Here is a 13,007-nt window from a genome sequence, read left to right as displayed (position 1 = left end):
CTTTTACAAAAACCAAGTAGGGGCACCCTGAAGTACAATTTCTATACTACAGGTAACCCTACTTAAGTTTCTGCTGTCATGGGGGCAAAGACTAAAGCATAGGCGGCCAAGAAGGAAGATTCATGAGAATTTAAACATGCCGCCATACTGCCTTCAGCACTCACGATGTGCTAGCAGAGTCATCAATGCCTTTTCCTTGGATAGGGGAGTACACTGGAAAACTGGGGAGGGTTGAAGCTGGTAACAATGGGTGGACCCCACAGCTGGTGGGAAGGGGAAAAAATTACTACAAGCCCTGTTCACATTGTTCATGCTGCAAGAAGAAATAGAAAACTATTGGACAGACTTCCCTTCTCAGAGATATGCAGGGAGGTGGTGTCCTCTCAGTTTCTGAGCAACAGAGGGAAGGGGGGTGGTGGACAATCTAAAATAAAGCAAAGAAGCTGGGCAAGAGGACTGACTTTTGCAGGACACCACGCTAAAACCGATTAGCTCAGTCCCTTCAAAAGGGGTGGGAGGCTTTCCAGCATTTTCCAAAAGGATTTGCCAGTAAGTAATCATACAAAAACAGTACCATCTTAAAGGGAACCTGTCATCAGATTTGACTGAGATGAGAAACAGCCACTAGCTTTCAGGCCTGATATACAGCATTCTATAATGCTGTATATATTCCCACAACCCAACCTGCAAGAGAAGGAAAAGACCTTTCATTATAGTCACCTGCGGGGCGGTCTGAGGGGGTGTCGCTGGTCAGGGTCCAGCACTTCCCTTCTTTTGATGCAGTCCTCCTTTCGTGTGGATGACACGTCCCTACGTCATGCACAGTCTCCCCGACATTGAGCTCCTGCGCAGGTGTACTTCTCTGCCCTGACTAGAGCAGAGCAAAGTACTGCAACGTGCATGCGCTGGGAAGGTTCAAAGAGTCAGCGGTGAGTATAAAAAGGTGGTTTTCTTGTCTTGCCGTTCGGGTTGGGGGCATAAACACTGCGTATTAGAATGCTGCATATCAGGCCTCAAACTTGGTGGTCTTCTCATATCAGTCAAACCAGCTGACAGGTTCGTTTTAAATAGGATAAAGTTCCTAACACAGATTTTGGGGTGTCTGCCATGACAACTTATTTAAAAATAGATAACTCTGGCTGAGTCATACTTCGGAAGAGTGAACCATTCCTGCATTGCAAGTACGAGGATTATGCCAAAGCACAGATGTTAAAAGTATGCACTATTCAGAGGCCACAGCAGAAAAATTAGAATAGTGTGTATTTTTAAATGTATATTATACATGGGATTATATTGGATGGCTAGCTGCAAATTGACTTCCCCCTAAACTGGACATGAAGACATTTAGTCTTACATGTAAGGCCAAATTGAGCAGTAAAAAAAAAAAAAGATAATGATACAGCATTAATAAGAAAGAGTATACAACATAAAAAGCCCAGTTCACTTCCCACACTGGCATCTCCTCAGCAATGCCACAAAACACCACGAGCACTGCAGCCGGTAAGCAGCCACTGCTGCAGCACTCGTGAGACAAAAAAAACATATGAGCTAGGAGACCCAGAGCCAAATTAGAATGGAAGCATGAGGTCAACAGCATTTAGGAGCAGTTTAAAGAAACACACACCATTTTTTGTCACCCTCCGCAGGTCCAGAGCCTTGTCTCCTTCACTGTTCCCCAGCAATGATTTCACATCAACAGCACTGTAGCCAATAACTGAGCTCAGCGGCTCTGCTGAAGTAGACGAAAGAAGTTGCTCAGTTCACAGATGTGACGCATACAATGCCAGGCACAGGAGTTCTGCAGGAGACTCAGGGTATGTGCACAAGTAGGTAGGATCTCTGAGGATTTTTCCGCACCCGGTTTTGTAAATCCGCAGGTAAACCGCACTGCGGATTACCTGCAGATTTGCTGCAGAATTACCACGGTTTTTGTGCGGATTCCACCTGCGCTTTTACACCTGCGGATTCCTATTATGGAGCAGGTGTAAACCGCAGCAGAATCCACACAAAGAATTGACATGCTGCGGAATTATCAAAGCAGTGTTTCCGCGCGTTTATTTTCCACAGCATGTGCACTGCGGATCTTGTTTTCCATAGGTTTACATGGTACTGTAAGTAAACTCATGAAAAACAGCTGCGAATCCGCAGCGTCCAATCCGCTGCATATCCGCAGCGTGTGCACATACCCTCAAAGTTAGACCAGGGGAAGGTGAGCAGACAGATTTTTTTTTTTTTTAACAAAACCTGAAAAAAATAGTTTTCTGTAAGTGGAAACCTCTTTAAAGAAGGGTTTTTCTGAGTATTGGAGAAGCAAGCCCTTTTAAGGCTAGTAATCATTCACGTTCTCTTTTAGGGTATGTTTCCACTTTCAGGACGGCCGGCGGTATCGTCGGAGCGGCTTTGCCGCTCTGCGGTAAGCCCCGCCCCTTTTCTGGGACGCGATGATGCCGGATGTGCTCACAGCACACATCCGACATCATCGCTCCCCACACATAGGGCCCTGTGCTATATCTTGCGGCGGCGCAGCGTCGCCGCAAGATATACGGACATGCTGCGATCTGAAAAGACGCGCAGCATGTCCGGAGTCGCAGAGCCGCCGCGTGCGTGTTACCACGCATAGTGGAGACGGGATTTCATTAAATCCCCTCCACTATGCTGTAACATCTGGACGCTGCGTGTCTGACGCTGCGGCTCTATGCAGCGTCAGACACGCAGCGTTTCCTGCACGTGGAAACATACCCTTACAGACATGGATCTATACATGAGATTGTCTACTTAATATATTTTGTTTAAATTATTTATTTTTTGTGCTACAAAAGTAGAAATCAATTGTTTTTTTTTTTACTGCTCGCGTTTCGCACAAAACTAAAGTGTTCATGTTATTAGTCATGCAGAATGCGTCCTCTTCCTGATATTATGTAATGCACTTATGTTAATATATATTATGTGTCAAAGAATAAATAAATCATGGAGACATGTCCTTGCCCGCTTTACATGACAGACAAGGCCTGACTGATGAAGATGAAGCTGGCAGTAACATAACAGACCAGTGTCACAGCGTTTCATGGTGAAACATACATATCTGCAATAATAGGGTATGCCTGATATACCAACAAGGGCTCAGGCAGCCAAATTATGCGACAAGTTCCCACTGACATACTTTGCCTTCCCAAAAGGTCATAAAAGTTGTATGGGGGAGAATAATGTGTTTAATGTCCACTTTTGAAATGTAGCTGGGGGTGTAACAGGAAATCGGCCCCTAAGAGTAGGTGTAGGTCTATTCTGATGGGTTTTTGGAGCAGTGTTAAACACTACTTTTATAGTAGACAAGTCACCGGAAGAGCAGATCTGGGTGTGATGGCGCTCCGCAGCAGACACTTGGTGAGAATGTAATTCCTGGATACTTTTATTCATTACATGGCGCTAAGAAGCAGTAAAACTAAATATTGTGCCCAATGCCTCCAACATAAGTGGAGCAGCCCAGTACCCATTAGATGGCAGCAGGCATGGCATACTCTGGTATGGTTGCGGCTATATGTAACCATTAGGCTATGTGCACACGTTCAGGAATTCATGCAGAAAATTCCTGTGAAAATCCGGACATTTCTGGGAGATTTCCGCATGAAATCCGCATGCGTTTTTTTGCACAGTTTTGACGCGTTTTTTTCCGGACATTTCCCAATGCATTAGACAGTGGGAAAACCGCAAAATTAATGAGCAGGTTAATTATTTTTCCGCAATGCGTTTTTCATGCGGAAAAACGCACATCATGTGCACAGAAATTGCGGATTTCATTAAAAATTATAGGATGCTTAATGTATGCAGATTATTTGCGGTATTATAGCGTTTTTATAGCGCAAAAACGCTAGAAAACCGCAAATAATCTGCAACGTGTGCAAATAGCCTTAGTCTTAGTAGTACACGGTGGTCCGCCCTTGTACTGACAGTGGGTGCACTCTGCAGCCGCACATGACGCATCAGAGCTCCGCACAGGCGGTACCTGTTATGGCTGGCAATCAGGCAACACAGCGTGCAGTAATCAGCGCACATACAGAGATCTAGCAATAACCAAAAACAATAGGACGAGCTCTGAGACGTGGAATCTCTGTAGACTGCAGTACCTGATCTATCCTCACACAACTATAAGCAGCAGTGGATTGCGCCTATCACTACCTATGCAACTCGACACTGCCTGAGGAGCTGACTAGCCTGAAGATAGAAATACAAGCCTGACTTACCTCAGAGAAATACCCCAAAGGAATAGGCAGCCCCCCACATATAATGACTGTTAGCAAGATGAAAAGACAAACGTAGGAATGAAATAGATTCAGCAAAGTGAGGCCCGATATTCTAGACAGAGCGAGGATAGCAAAGAGAACTATGCAGTCTACAAAAAACCCTAAAACGAAAACCACGCAAAGGGGCAAAAAGACCCACCGTGCCGAACTAACAGCACGGCGGTGCACTCCTTTGCTTCTCAGAGCTTCCAGCAAAAGTTAATAGCAAGCTGGACAGAAAAAACAGAAAACAAACTAGAAGCACTTATCTAGCAGAGCAGCAGGCCCAAGGAAAGATGCAGTAGCTCAGATCCAACACTGGAACATTGACAAGGAGCAAGGAAGACAGACTCAGGTGGAGCTAAATAGCAAGGCAGCCAACGAGCTCACCAAAACACCTGAGGGAGGAAGCCCAGAGACTGCAATACCACTTGTGACCACAGAAGTGAATTCAGCCACAGAATTCACAACAGTACCCCCCCTTGAGGAGGGGTCACCGAACCCTCACCAGAACCCCCAGGCCGACCAGGATGAGCCACATGAAAGGCACGAACAAGATCTGGGGCATGGACATCAGAGGCAAAAACCCAGGAATTATCTTCCTGAGCATAACCCTTCCATTTGACCAGATACTGGAGTTTCCGTCTAGAGACACGAGAATCCAAAATCTTCTCCACAATATACTCCAATTCCCCCTCCACCAAAACAGGGGCAGGAGGCTCCACAGATGGAACCATAGGTGCCACGTATCTCCTCAACAACGACCTATGGAATACATTATGTATGGAAAAGGAGTCTGGGAGGATCAGACGAAAAGACACCGGATTGAGAATCTCAGAAATCCTATACGGACCAATAAAACGAGGTTTAAATTTAGGAGAGGAAACCTTCATAGGAATATGACGAGAAGATAACCAAACCAGATCCCCAACACGAAGTCGGGGTCCCACACGGCGTCTGCGATTAGCGAAAAGCTGAGCCTTCTCCTGGGACAAGGTCAAATTGTCCACTACCTGAGTCCAGATCTGCTGCAACCTGTCCACCACAGAATCCACACCAGGACAGTCCGAAGACTCAACCTGTCCTGAAGAGAAACGAGGATGGAACCCAGAATTGCAGAAAAATGGAGAGACCAAGGTAGCCAAGCTGGCCCGATTATTAAGGGCGAACTCAGCCAACGGCAAAAAGGACACCCAATCATCCTGGTCTGCAGAAACAAAACATCTCAGATATGTTTCCAAGGTCTGATTGGTTCGTTCGGTCTGGCCATTAGTCTGAGGATGGAAGGCCGAGGAGAAAGACAGGTCAATGCCCATCCTACCACAAAAGGCTCGCCAGAACCTCGAGACAAACTGGGAACCTCTGTCAGAAACAATATTCTCAGGAATGCCATGTAAACGAACCACATGCTGGAAGAACAAAGGCACCAAATCAGAGGAGGAAGGCAATTTAACCAAGGGCACCAGATGGACCATTTTAGAAAAGCGATCACAGACCACCCAAATGACCGACATTTTTTGAGAAACGGGAAGGTCAGAAATGAAATCCATCGAAATATGTGTCCAAGGCCTCTTCGGGACCGGCAAGGGCAAAAGCAACCCACTGGCACGTGAACAGCAGGGCGTAGCCCTAGCACAAATTCCACAGGACTGCACAAAAGCACGCACATCCCGCGACAGAGATGGCCACCAGAAGGATCTAGCAACCAACTCCCTGGTACCAAAGATTCCTGGATGACCGGCCAGCACCGAACAATGAAGTTCAGAGATAACTTTACTAGTCCACCTATCAGGGACGAACAGTTTCTCGGCCGGACAACGATCAGGTTTATTAGCCTGAAATTTCTGCAACACTCTCCGCAAATCAGGGGAGATGGCAGACACAATGACTCCTTCCTTGAGGATACTCGCCGGCTCAGATAACCCCGGAGAGTCGGGCACAAAACTCCTAGACAGAGCATCCGCCTTCACATTTTTAGAGCCCGGAAGGTATGAAATCACAAAATCAAAACGAGCAAAAAATAACGACCAACGGGCCTGTCTAGGATTCAAGCGCTTGGCAGACTCAAGATAAGTAAGGTTCTTATGATCAGTCAAAACCACCACGCGATGCTTAGCACCCTCAAGCCAATGACGCCACTCCTCGAATGCCCACTTCATGGCCAGCAACTCTCGGTTGCCCACATCATAATTACGCTCAGCAGCAGAAAATTTCCTGGAAAAGAAAGCACATGGTTTGAACACTGAGCAACCAGAACCTCTCTGTGACAAAACCGCCCCTGCACCAATCTCAGAAGCATCAACCTCGACCTGGAACGGAAGAGAAACATCTGGTTGACACAACACAGGGGCACAGCAAAAACGACGCTTCAACTCCTGAAAAGCTTCCACGGCAGCAGAAGACCAATTAACCAAATCAGCACCCTTCTTGGTCAAATCGGTCAATGGTCTGGCAATGCTAGAAAAATTACAGATGAAGCGACGATAAAAATTAGCAAAGCCCAGGAATTTCTGCAGACTTTTTAGAGATGTCGGCTGAGTCCAATCCTGGATGGCCTGAACCTTAACCGGATCCATCTCGATAGTAGAAGGGGAAAAGATGAACCCCAAAAATGAAACTTTCTGCACACCGAAGAGACACTTTGATCCCTTCACGAACAAGGAATTAGCACGCAGTACCTGGAAAACCATTCTGACTTGCTTCACATGAGACTCCCAATCATCTGAGAAGATCAAAATGTCATCCAAGTAAACAATCAAGAATTTATCCAGATACTCACGGAAAATGTCATGCATAAAAGACTGAAAAACAGATGGAGCATTGGCAAGTCCGAACGGCATCACCAGATACTCAAAATGACCCTCGGGCGTATTAAATGCCGTTTTCCATTCATCTCCCTGCCTGATTCTCACCAGATTATACGCACCACGAAGATCAATCTTAGTAAACCAACTAGCCCCCTTAATCCGAGCAAACAAGTCAGAAATCAATGGCAAGGGATACTGAAACTTAACAGTGATCTTATTAAGAAGGCGGTAATCAATACACGGTCTTAGCGAACCATCCTTCTTGGCTACAAAAAAGAACCCTGCTCCCAATGGTGACGACGATGGGCGAATATGTCCCTTCTCCAGGGACTCCTTCACATAACTGCGCATAGCGGTGTGTTCAGGTACGGACAAATTAAATAAACGACCCTTAGGGAATTTACTACCAGGAATCAAATCGATAGCACAATCACAATTCCTATGCGGAGGTAGGGCATCAGACTTGGACTCTTCAAATACATCCTGAAAGTCCGACAAGAACTCTGGGATGTCAGAAGGAATGGATGACGAAATAGACAAAAATGGAACATCACCATGTACTCCCTGACAACCCCAGCTGGTTACCGACAGAGTTCCAATCCAATACTGGATTATGGGTTTGTAGCCATGGCAACCCCAACACGACCACATCATGCAAATTATGCAGTACCAGAAAGCGAATAACTTCCTGATGTGCAGGAGCAATGCACATGGTCATCTGGGCCCAGTATTGAGGTTTATTCTTGGCCAAAGGTGTAGCATCAATTCCTCTCAACGGAATAGGACACCGCAAAGGCTCCAAGAAAAATCCACAACGTTTAGCATAATCCAAATCCATCAGATTCAGGGCAGCGCCTGAATCCACAAACGCCATGACAGAATACGATGACAAAGAGCACATTAAGGTAATGGACAAAAGGAATTTGGACTGTACAGTACCAATAACGGCAGAGCTATCGAACCGCCTAGTGCGTTTAGGACAATTAGAAATAGCATGAGTAGAATCACCACAATAGAAACACAGTCTGTTCAGACGTCTGTGTTCTTGCCGTTCTACTTTAGTCATAGTCCTGTCGCACTGCATAGGCTCAGGTTTACTCTCAGACAATACCGCCAGATGGTGCACAGATTTACGCTCGCGCAAGCGACGACCGATCTGAATGGCCAAGGACATAGACTCATTCAAACCAGGAGGCATAGGAAATCCCACCATTACATCCTTAAGAGCTTCAGAGAGACCCTTTCTGAACAAAGCCGCTAGTGCAGATTCATTCCACAGAGTGAGTACTGACCACTTCCTAAATTTCTGACAATATACTTCTACATCATCCTGACCCTGGCATAAAGCCAGCAGATTTTTCTCAGCCTGATCCACTGAATTAGGCTCATCGTAAAGCAATCCCAGCGCCTGGAAAAATGCATCAACATTACTCAATGCAGAATCTCCTGGTGCAAGAGAAAACGCCCAGTCCTGTGGGTCGCCGCGCAAAAAAGAAATAATAATCAAAACCTGTTGAATAGGATTACCAGAAGAATGAGGTTTCAAGGCCAAAAATAGCTTACAATTATTTCTGAAGCTCAGGAACTTAGTTCTGTCACCAAAAAACAAATCAGGAATCGGAATTCTTGGTTCTAGCATCGATTTCTGATCAATAGTATCTTGAATCTTTTGTACATTTACAACGAGATTATCCATTGAGGAGCACAGAGCCTGAATATCCATGTCCACAGCTGTGTCCTGAAGCACTCTAATGTCTAGGGGAAAAAAAAGACTGAAGACAGAGCTAAGAAAAAAAAATGCTGTCAGGATTTCTTTTTTCCCTCTATTGGGAATCATTGGTTTGGCTCCTTGTACTGTTATGGCTGGCAATCAGGCAACACAGCGTGCAGTAATCAGCGCACATACAGAGATCTGGCAATAACCAAAAACAATAGGACGAGCTCTGAGACGTGGAATCTCTGTAGACTGCAGTACCTGATCTATCCTCACACAACTATAAGCAGCAGTGGATTGCGCCTATCACTACCTATGCAACTCGACACTGCCTGAGGAGCTGACTAGCCTGAAGATAGAAATACAAGCCTGACTTACCTCAGAGAAATACCCCAAAGGAATAGGCAGCCCCCCACATATAATGACTGTTAGCAAGATGAAAAGACAAACGTAGGAATGAAATAGATTCAGCAAAGTGAGGCCCGATATTCTAGACAGAGCGAGGATAGCAAAGAGAACTATGCAGTCTACAAAAAACCCTAAAACGAAAACCACGCAAAGGGGCAAAAAGACCCACCGTGCCGAACTAACAGCACGGCGGTGCACTCCTTTGCTTCTCAGAGCTTCCAGCAAAAGTTAATAGCAAGCTGGACAGAAAAAACAGAAAACAAACTAGAAGCACTTATCTAGCAGAGCAGCAGGCCCAAGGAAAGATGCAGTAGCTCAGATCCAACACTGGAACATTGACAAGGAGCAAGGAAGACAGACTCAGGTGGAGCTAAATAGCAAGGCAGCCAACGAGCTCACCAGAACACCTGAGGGAGGAAGCCCAGAGACTGCAATACCACTTGTGACCACAGAAGTGAACTCAGCCACAGAATTCACAACAGGTACCGCTGTCAGTAACCTCCCTCCCACACAGCTCCGCACAGGCGGTACCGCCGTGTAGTAACCCCCCTCCCACACAGGCGGTACCACCGTGTAGTAACCCCCCTCCCACACAGGCGGTACCGCCGTGTAGTAACCCCCCTCCCACACAGGCGGTACCACCGTGTAGCAACCCCTCTCCCACACAGCTCCGCACAGGCGGTACAACCGTGTAGTAACCCCCCTCCCACACAGCTCCGCACAGGCGGTACAACCGTGTAGTAACCCCCCTCCCACACAGCTCCACACAGGCGGAACCGCTGTCAGTAACCCTCCTCCCCCACACAGCTCCGCACAGGCGGTATCACCGTGTAGTAACCCCTCCCACACAGCGCCGCACAGGTGGTACCGCTGTCAGTAACCCTCCTCCCCCACACAGCTCTGCACAGGCAGTACCACCGTGTAGTAACCCCTCCCACACAGCGCCGCACAGGTGGTACCGCTGTCAGTAACCCTCCTCCCCACACAGCTCCGCGCAGGTGGTACCGCTGTCAGTAACCCCCCCCCCCCCCCCACAGCTCCGCGCAGGCGGTACCGCTGTCAGTAACCTTCCCCCCCCCGCCCCCCACACACACAGCTCCGCGCAGGCGGTACCGCTGTCAGTAACCTTCCTCCCCTCTCCCACACAGCTCGGCGCAGGCGGTACTGCTGTCAGTAACCCCCCCCACACACACACAGCTCCGCGCAGGCGGTACCGCCGTGTAGTAACCCCTCTCCCACACAGCTCGGCGCAGGCGGTACTGCTGTCAGTAACCCTCCCCCCCACAGCTCCGCGCAGGCGGTACCGCTGTCAGTAACCTTAATCCCCCCCCCCCACACACACACAGCTCCGCGCAGGCGGTACCGCTGTCAGTAACCTTCCTCCCCTCTCCCACACAGCTCGGCGCAGGCGGTACTGCTGTCAGTAACCCCCCCCCACACACACAGCTCCGCGCAGGCGGTACCGCTGTCAGTAACCCCCCCCCACAGCTCCGCGCAGGCGGTACCGCTGTCAGTAATCCTCCTCCCCCCCCCCACACACACAACTCCGCGCAGGCGGTACCGCCGTGTAGTAACCCCTCTCCCACACAGCTCGGCGCAGGCGGTACTGCTGTCAGTAACCCTCCCCCCCCACAGCTCCGCGCAGGCGGTACCGCTGTCAGTAACCTTAATCCCCCCCCCACACACAGCTCCGCGCAGGCGGTACCGCTGTCAGTAACCTTCCTCCCCTCTCCCACACAGCTCGGCGCAGGCGGTACTGCTGTCAATAACCCCCCCCCACACACAGCTCCGCGCAGGCGGTACCGCTGTCAGTAACCCCCCCCCCCACAGCTCCGCGCAGGCGGTACCGCTGTCAGTAACCCCCCCCCACAGCTCCGCGCAGGCGGTACCGCTGTCAGTAACCCCCCCCCCACAGCTCCGCGCAGGCGGTACCGCTGTCAGTAACCCCCCCCCCACAGCTCCGCGCAGGCGGTACCGCTGTCAGTAACCCCCCCCCCCCCACAGCTCGGCGCAGGCGGTACCGCTGTCAGTAATCCTCCTCCCCCCCACCCACACAACTCCGCGCAGGCGGTACTGCCGTGTAGTAACCCCTCTCCCACACAGCTCGGCGCAGGCGGTACCGCTGTTAGTGACCCCTCCTCCCCCACACAGGCGGTACCGCCGTGTAGTAACCCCCCAGCTCTCGGCTCCTCACCTAGCAGCTCCGGGGCAGGGGTCGCAGGGGCCTGTCTCCAGAGTCTCCGCTCCACCAGGCGGTAGAGCCAACCCACAGTCACCATCACACAGGCCACGAGCACGGAGAAGCCCACGGAAGCATCCCACCCGGACATGAGCTCGGAGAAGCCCACGGAGGCGTCCCACTTGGACACGAGTTCGGAGAAAGACATGGTTCCGTACAACTTTCCGCAGAGCGCTATCCCGACCGCTCTCCGCAGCCCTGATCCCTCCGCTCAATCAGGGCGGGCTGCCCTTCAGTACGGCGCCTCCAGCCGACGTGCCGCCTCTGGAACTACTTATCTACGCGGTCACCAGTGTGTGTCCTTCCGCAGCCCACCCGCATATGTCGGAGGATCGTGCAGCCCCAGTGCTCCTTATAAAGCTTCTACCGCGCTCTCCCCATCCCGCCAGTGCTGTGTGTGTCTTCCCCGGCCCGGACGCCTCTTCTTCCCTCTGTGTCACTGGTGCACTGTCCACCAACCAGACATTTGCCAAACACCCCAGCGCCCGCCTCACGCACGAAACCGACTCCAAATGTGGGTCCTCCCTACCTCCTCCGCTTTAAGTCGGATCCACCCGAGTCCACAGCGCAACATGCGTGCGACACTTCCGGTCCGGCCCAACAGGACCCCGCCGACGTCTCATGGCAACCGTGAGGCTGTCTTCTCTGCGCCGGGCTGAGGACTGAAAAGCTCGTCAACACGCGTGTATGAGGTAGTGGTGGCTGGCAGATGGTTACCCAGCTGTTCTTTGCTGCTTCCTGGAGGTTCAGTCCATGAATAGTGGAGGTTGTGTGGTGTCCTACTGCACTTGGTTCTCTCAGTAGCCAGTTCTGTACTGTAGAGTTTAAACAAGGGGTGGACATTTTTGAGGCCAAGGGCGGCAATGCCATAGTGAACCAATTCCAAGTGCCACAAAGCAAATGAATACAGTAGAACCACTGTCAGTACATGAATACATCACCAGAACCACCATCAGTCCATGACTGCAACAGCAGAACCACTTCAGTACCTGAATACAGCAGCAGAGCCACCATCAATATATTAATACATCACCAGTCCTACTGTACCAGTCATGACTTACATTAAGAATACTGTACTCATTTTTATTATGTATACCCATTTTCACATGTTAAGCGCCATGGAATAAATGGCGCTATAAAAATTCATCACCAGAACCGCCTTCTGTACATTAATACATCACCAAAACCACCATCAGCACATGAACATGCAGCGCCCCAGGGTCCTGGTCGACGCAGTGATATTGCTTTCCTCGGGAAGAGTGATGCTACGTTTGGAGGTAAGGAAGGATAACTGCATCCAGGTATCACAAACATGCAACATATTTCACACTCCAGACCACCAGGGGGAACTTCTGCTCCTATTTATTAGGTCACTCCCCATATATATCTATAATATAACGCTGGAAGCGTCACTCTGTCCGAAGCCTTTATAGACTGCGCAGGCACGACGCTCCTAGCGTTACATTATAGTGTCAGGAAAAAAAATGGCGCCGGAAGGCGCGGACTGCCGGGAGCAGGGGGACACCATGCACATATTTGCACCCTGATTATGCTGTGGCACT

The 13,007-nt window shown here is 49.6% G+C and overlaps 1 protein-coding gene across 4 annotated transcripts in view; it reads right to left on the bottom strand.

Moving 5' to 3' along the window:
• Positions 1-12,064, bottom strand: part of ANKLE2 (ankyrin repeat and LEM domain containing 2) — a 162,112-nt gene extending 150,048 nt beyond the window's left edge. The window contains exon 1 of one of the 4 annotated variants that reach the window (XM_069756102.1): positions 11,975-12,064. Coding sequence is in view for 2 of the 4 variants with exons in the window: in XM_069756099.1 (XP_069612200.1) it covers positions 11,401-11,593 (193 nt within the window). In the remaining 2 variants the exon portion in view is untranslated. Of the gene's footprint in view, positions 1-11,400 lie in introns of all 4 variants that reach the window. The other 3 variants (XM_069756103.1, XM_069756099.1, XM_069756101.1) reach the window with 3 other exon arrangements.
• Positions 12,065-13,007: the final 943 nt, after the last annotated feature.

This window comes from Ranitomeya imitator, chromosome 1, assembly GCF_032444005.1.
Source record: "Ranitomeya imitator isolate aRanImi1 chromosome 1, aRanImi1.pri, whole genome shotgun sequence".
Classification (NCBI taxonomy): domain Eukaryota; kingdom Metazoa; phylum Chordata; class Amphibia; order Anura; family Dendrobatidae; genus Ranitomeya; species Ranitomeya imitator.
This window is presented reverse-complemented; position numbering and strand designations above follow the sequence as displayed.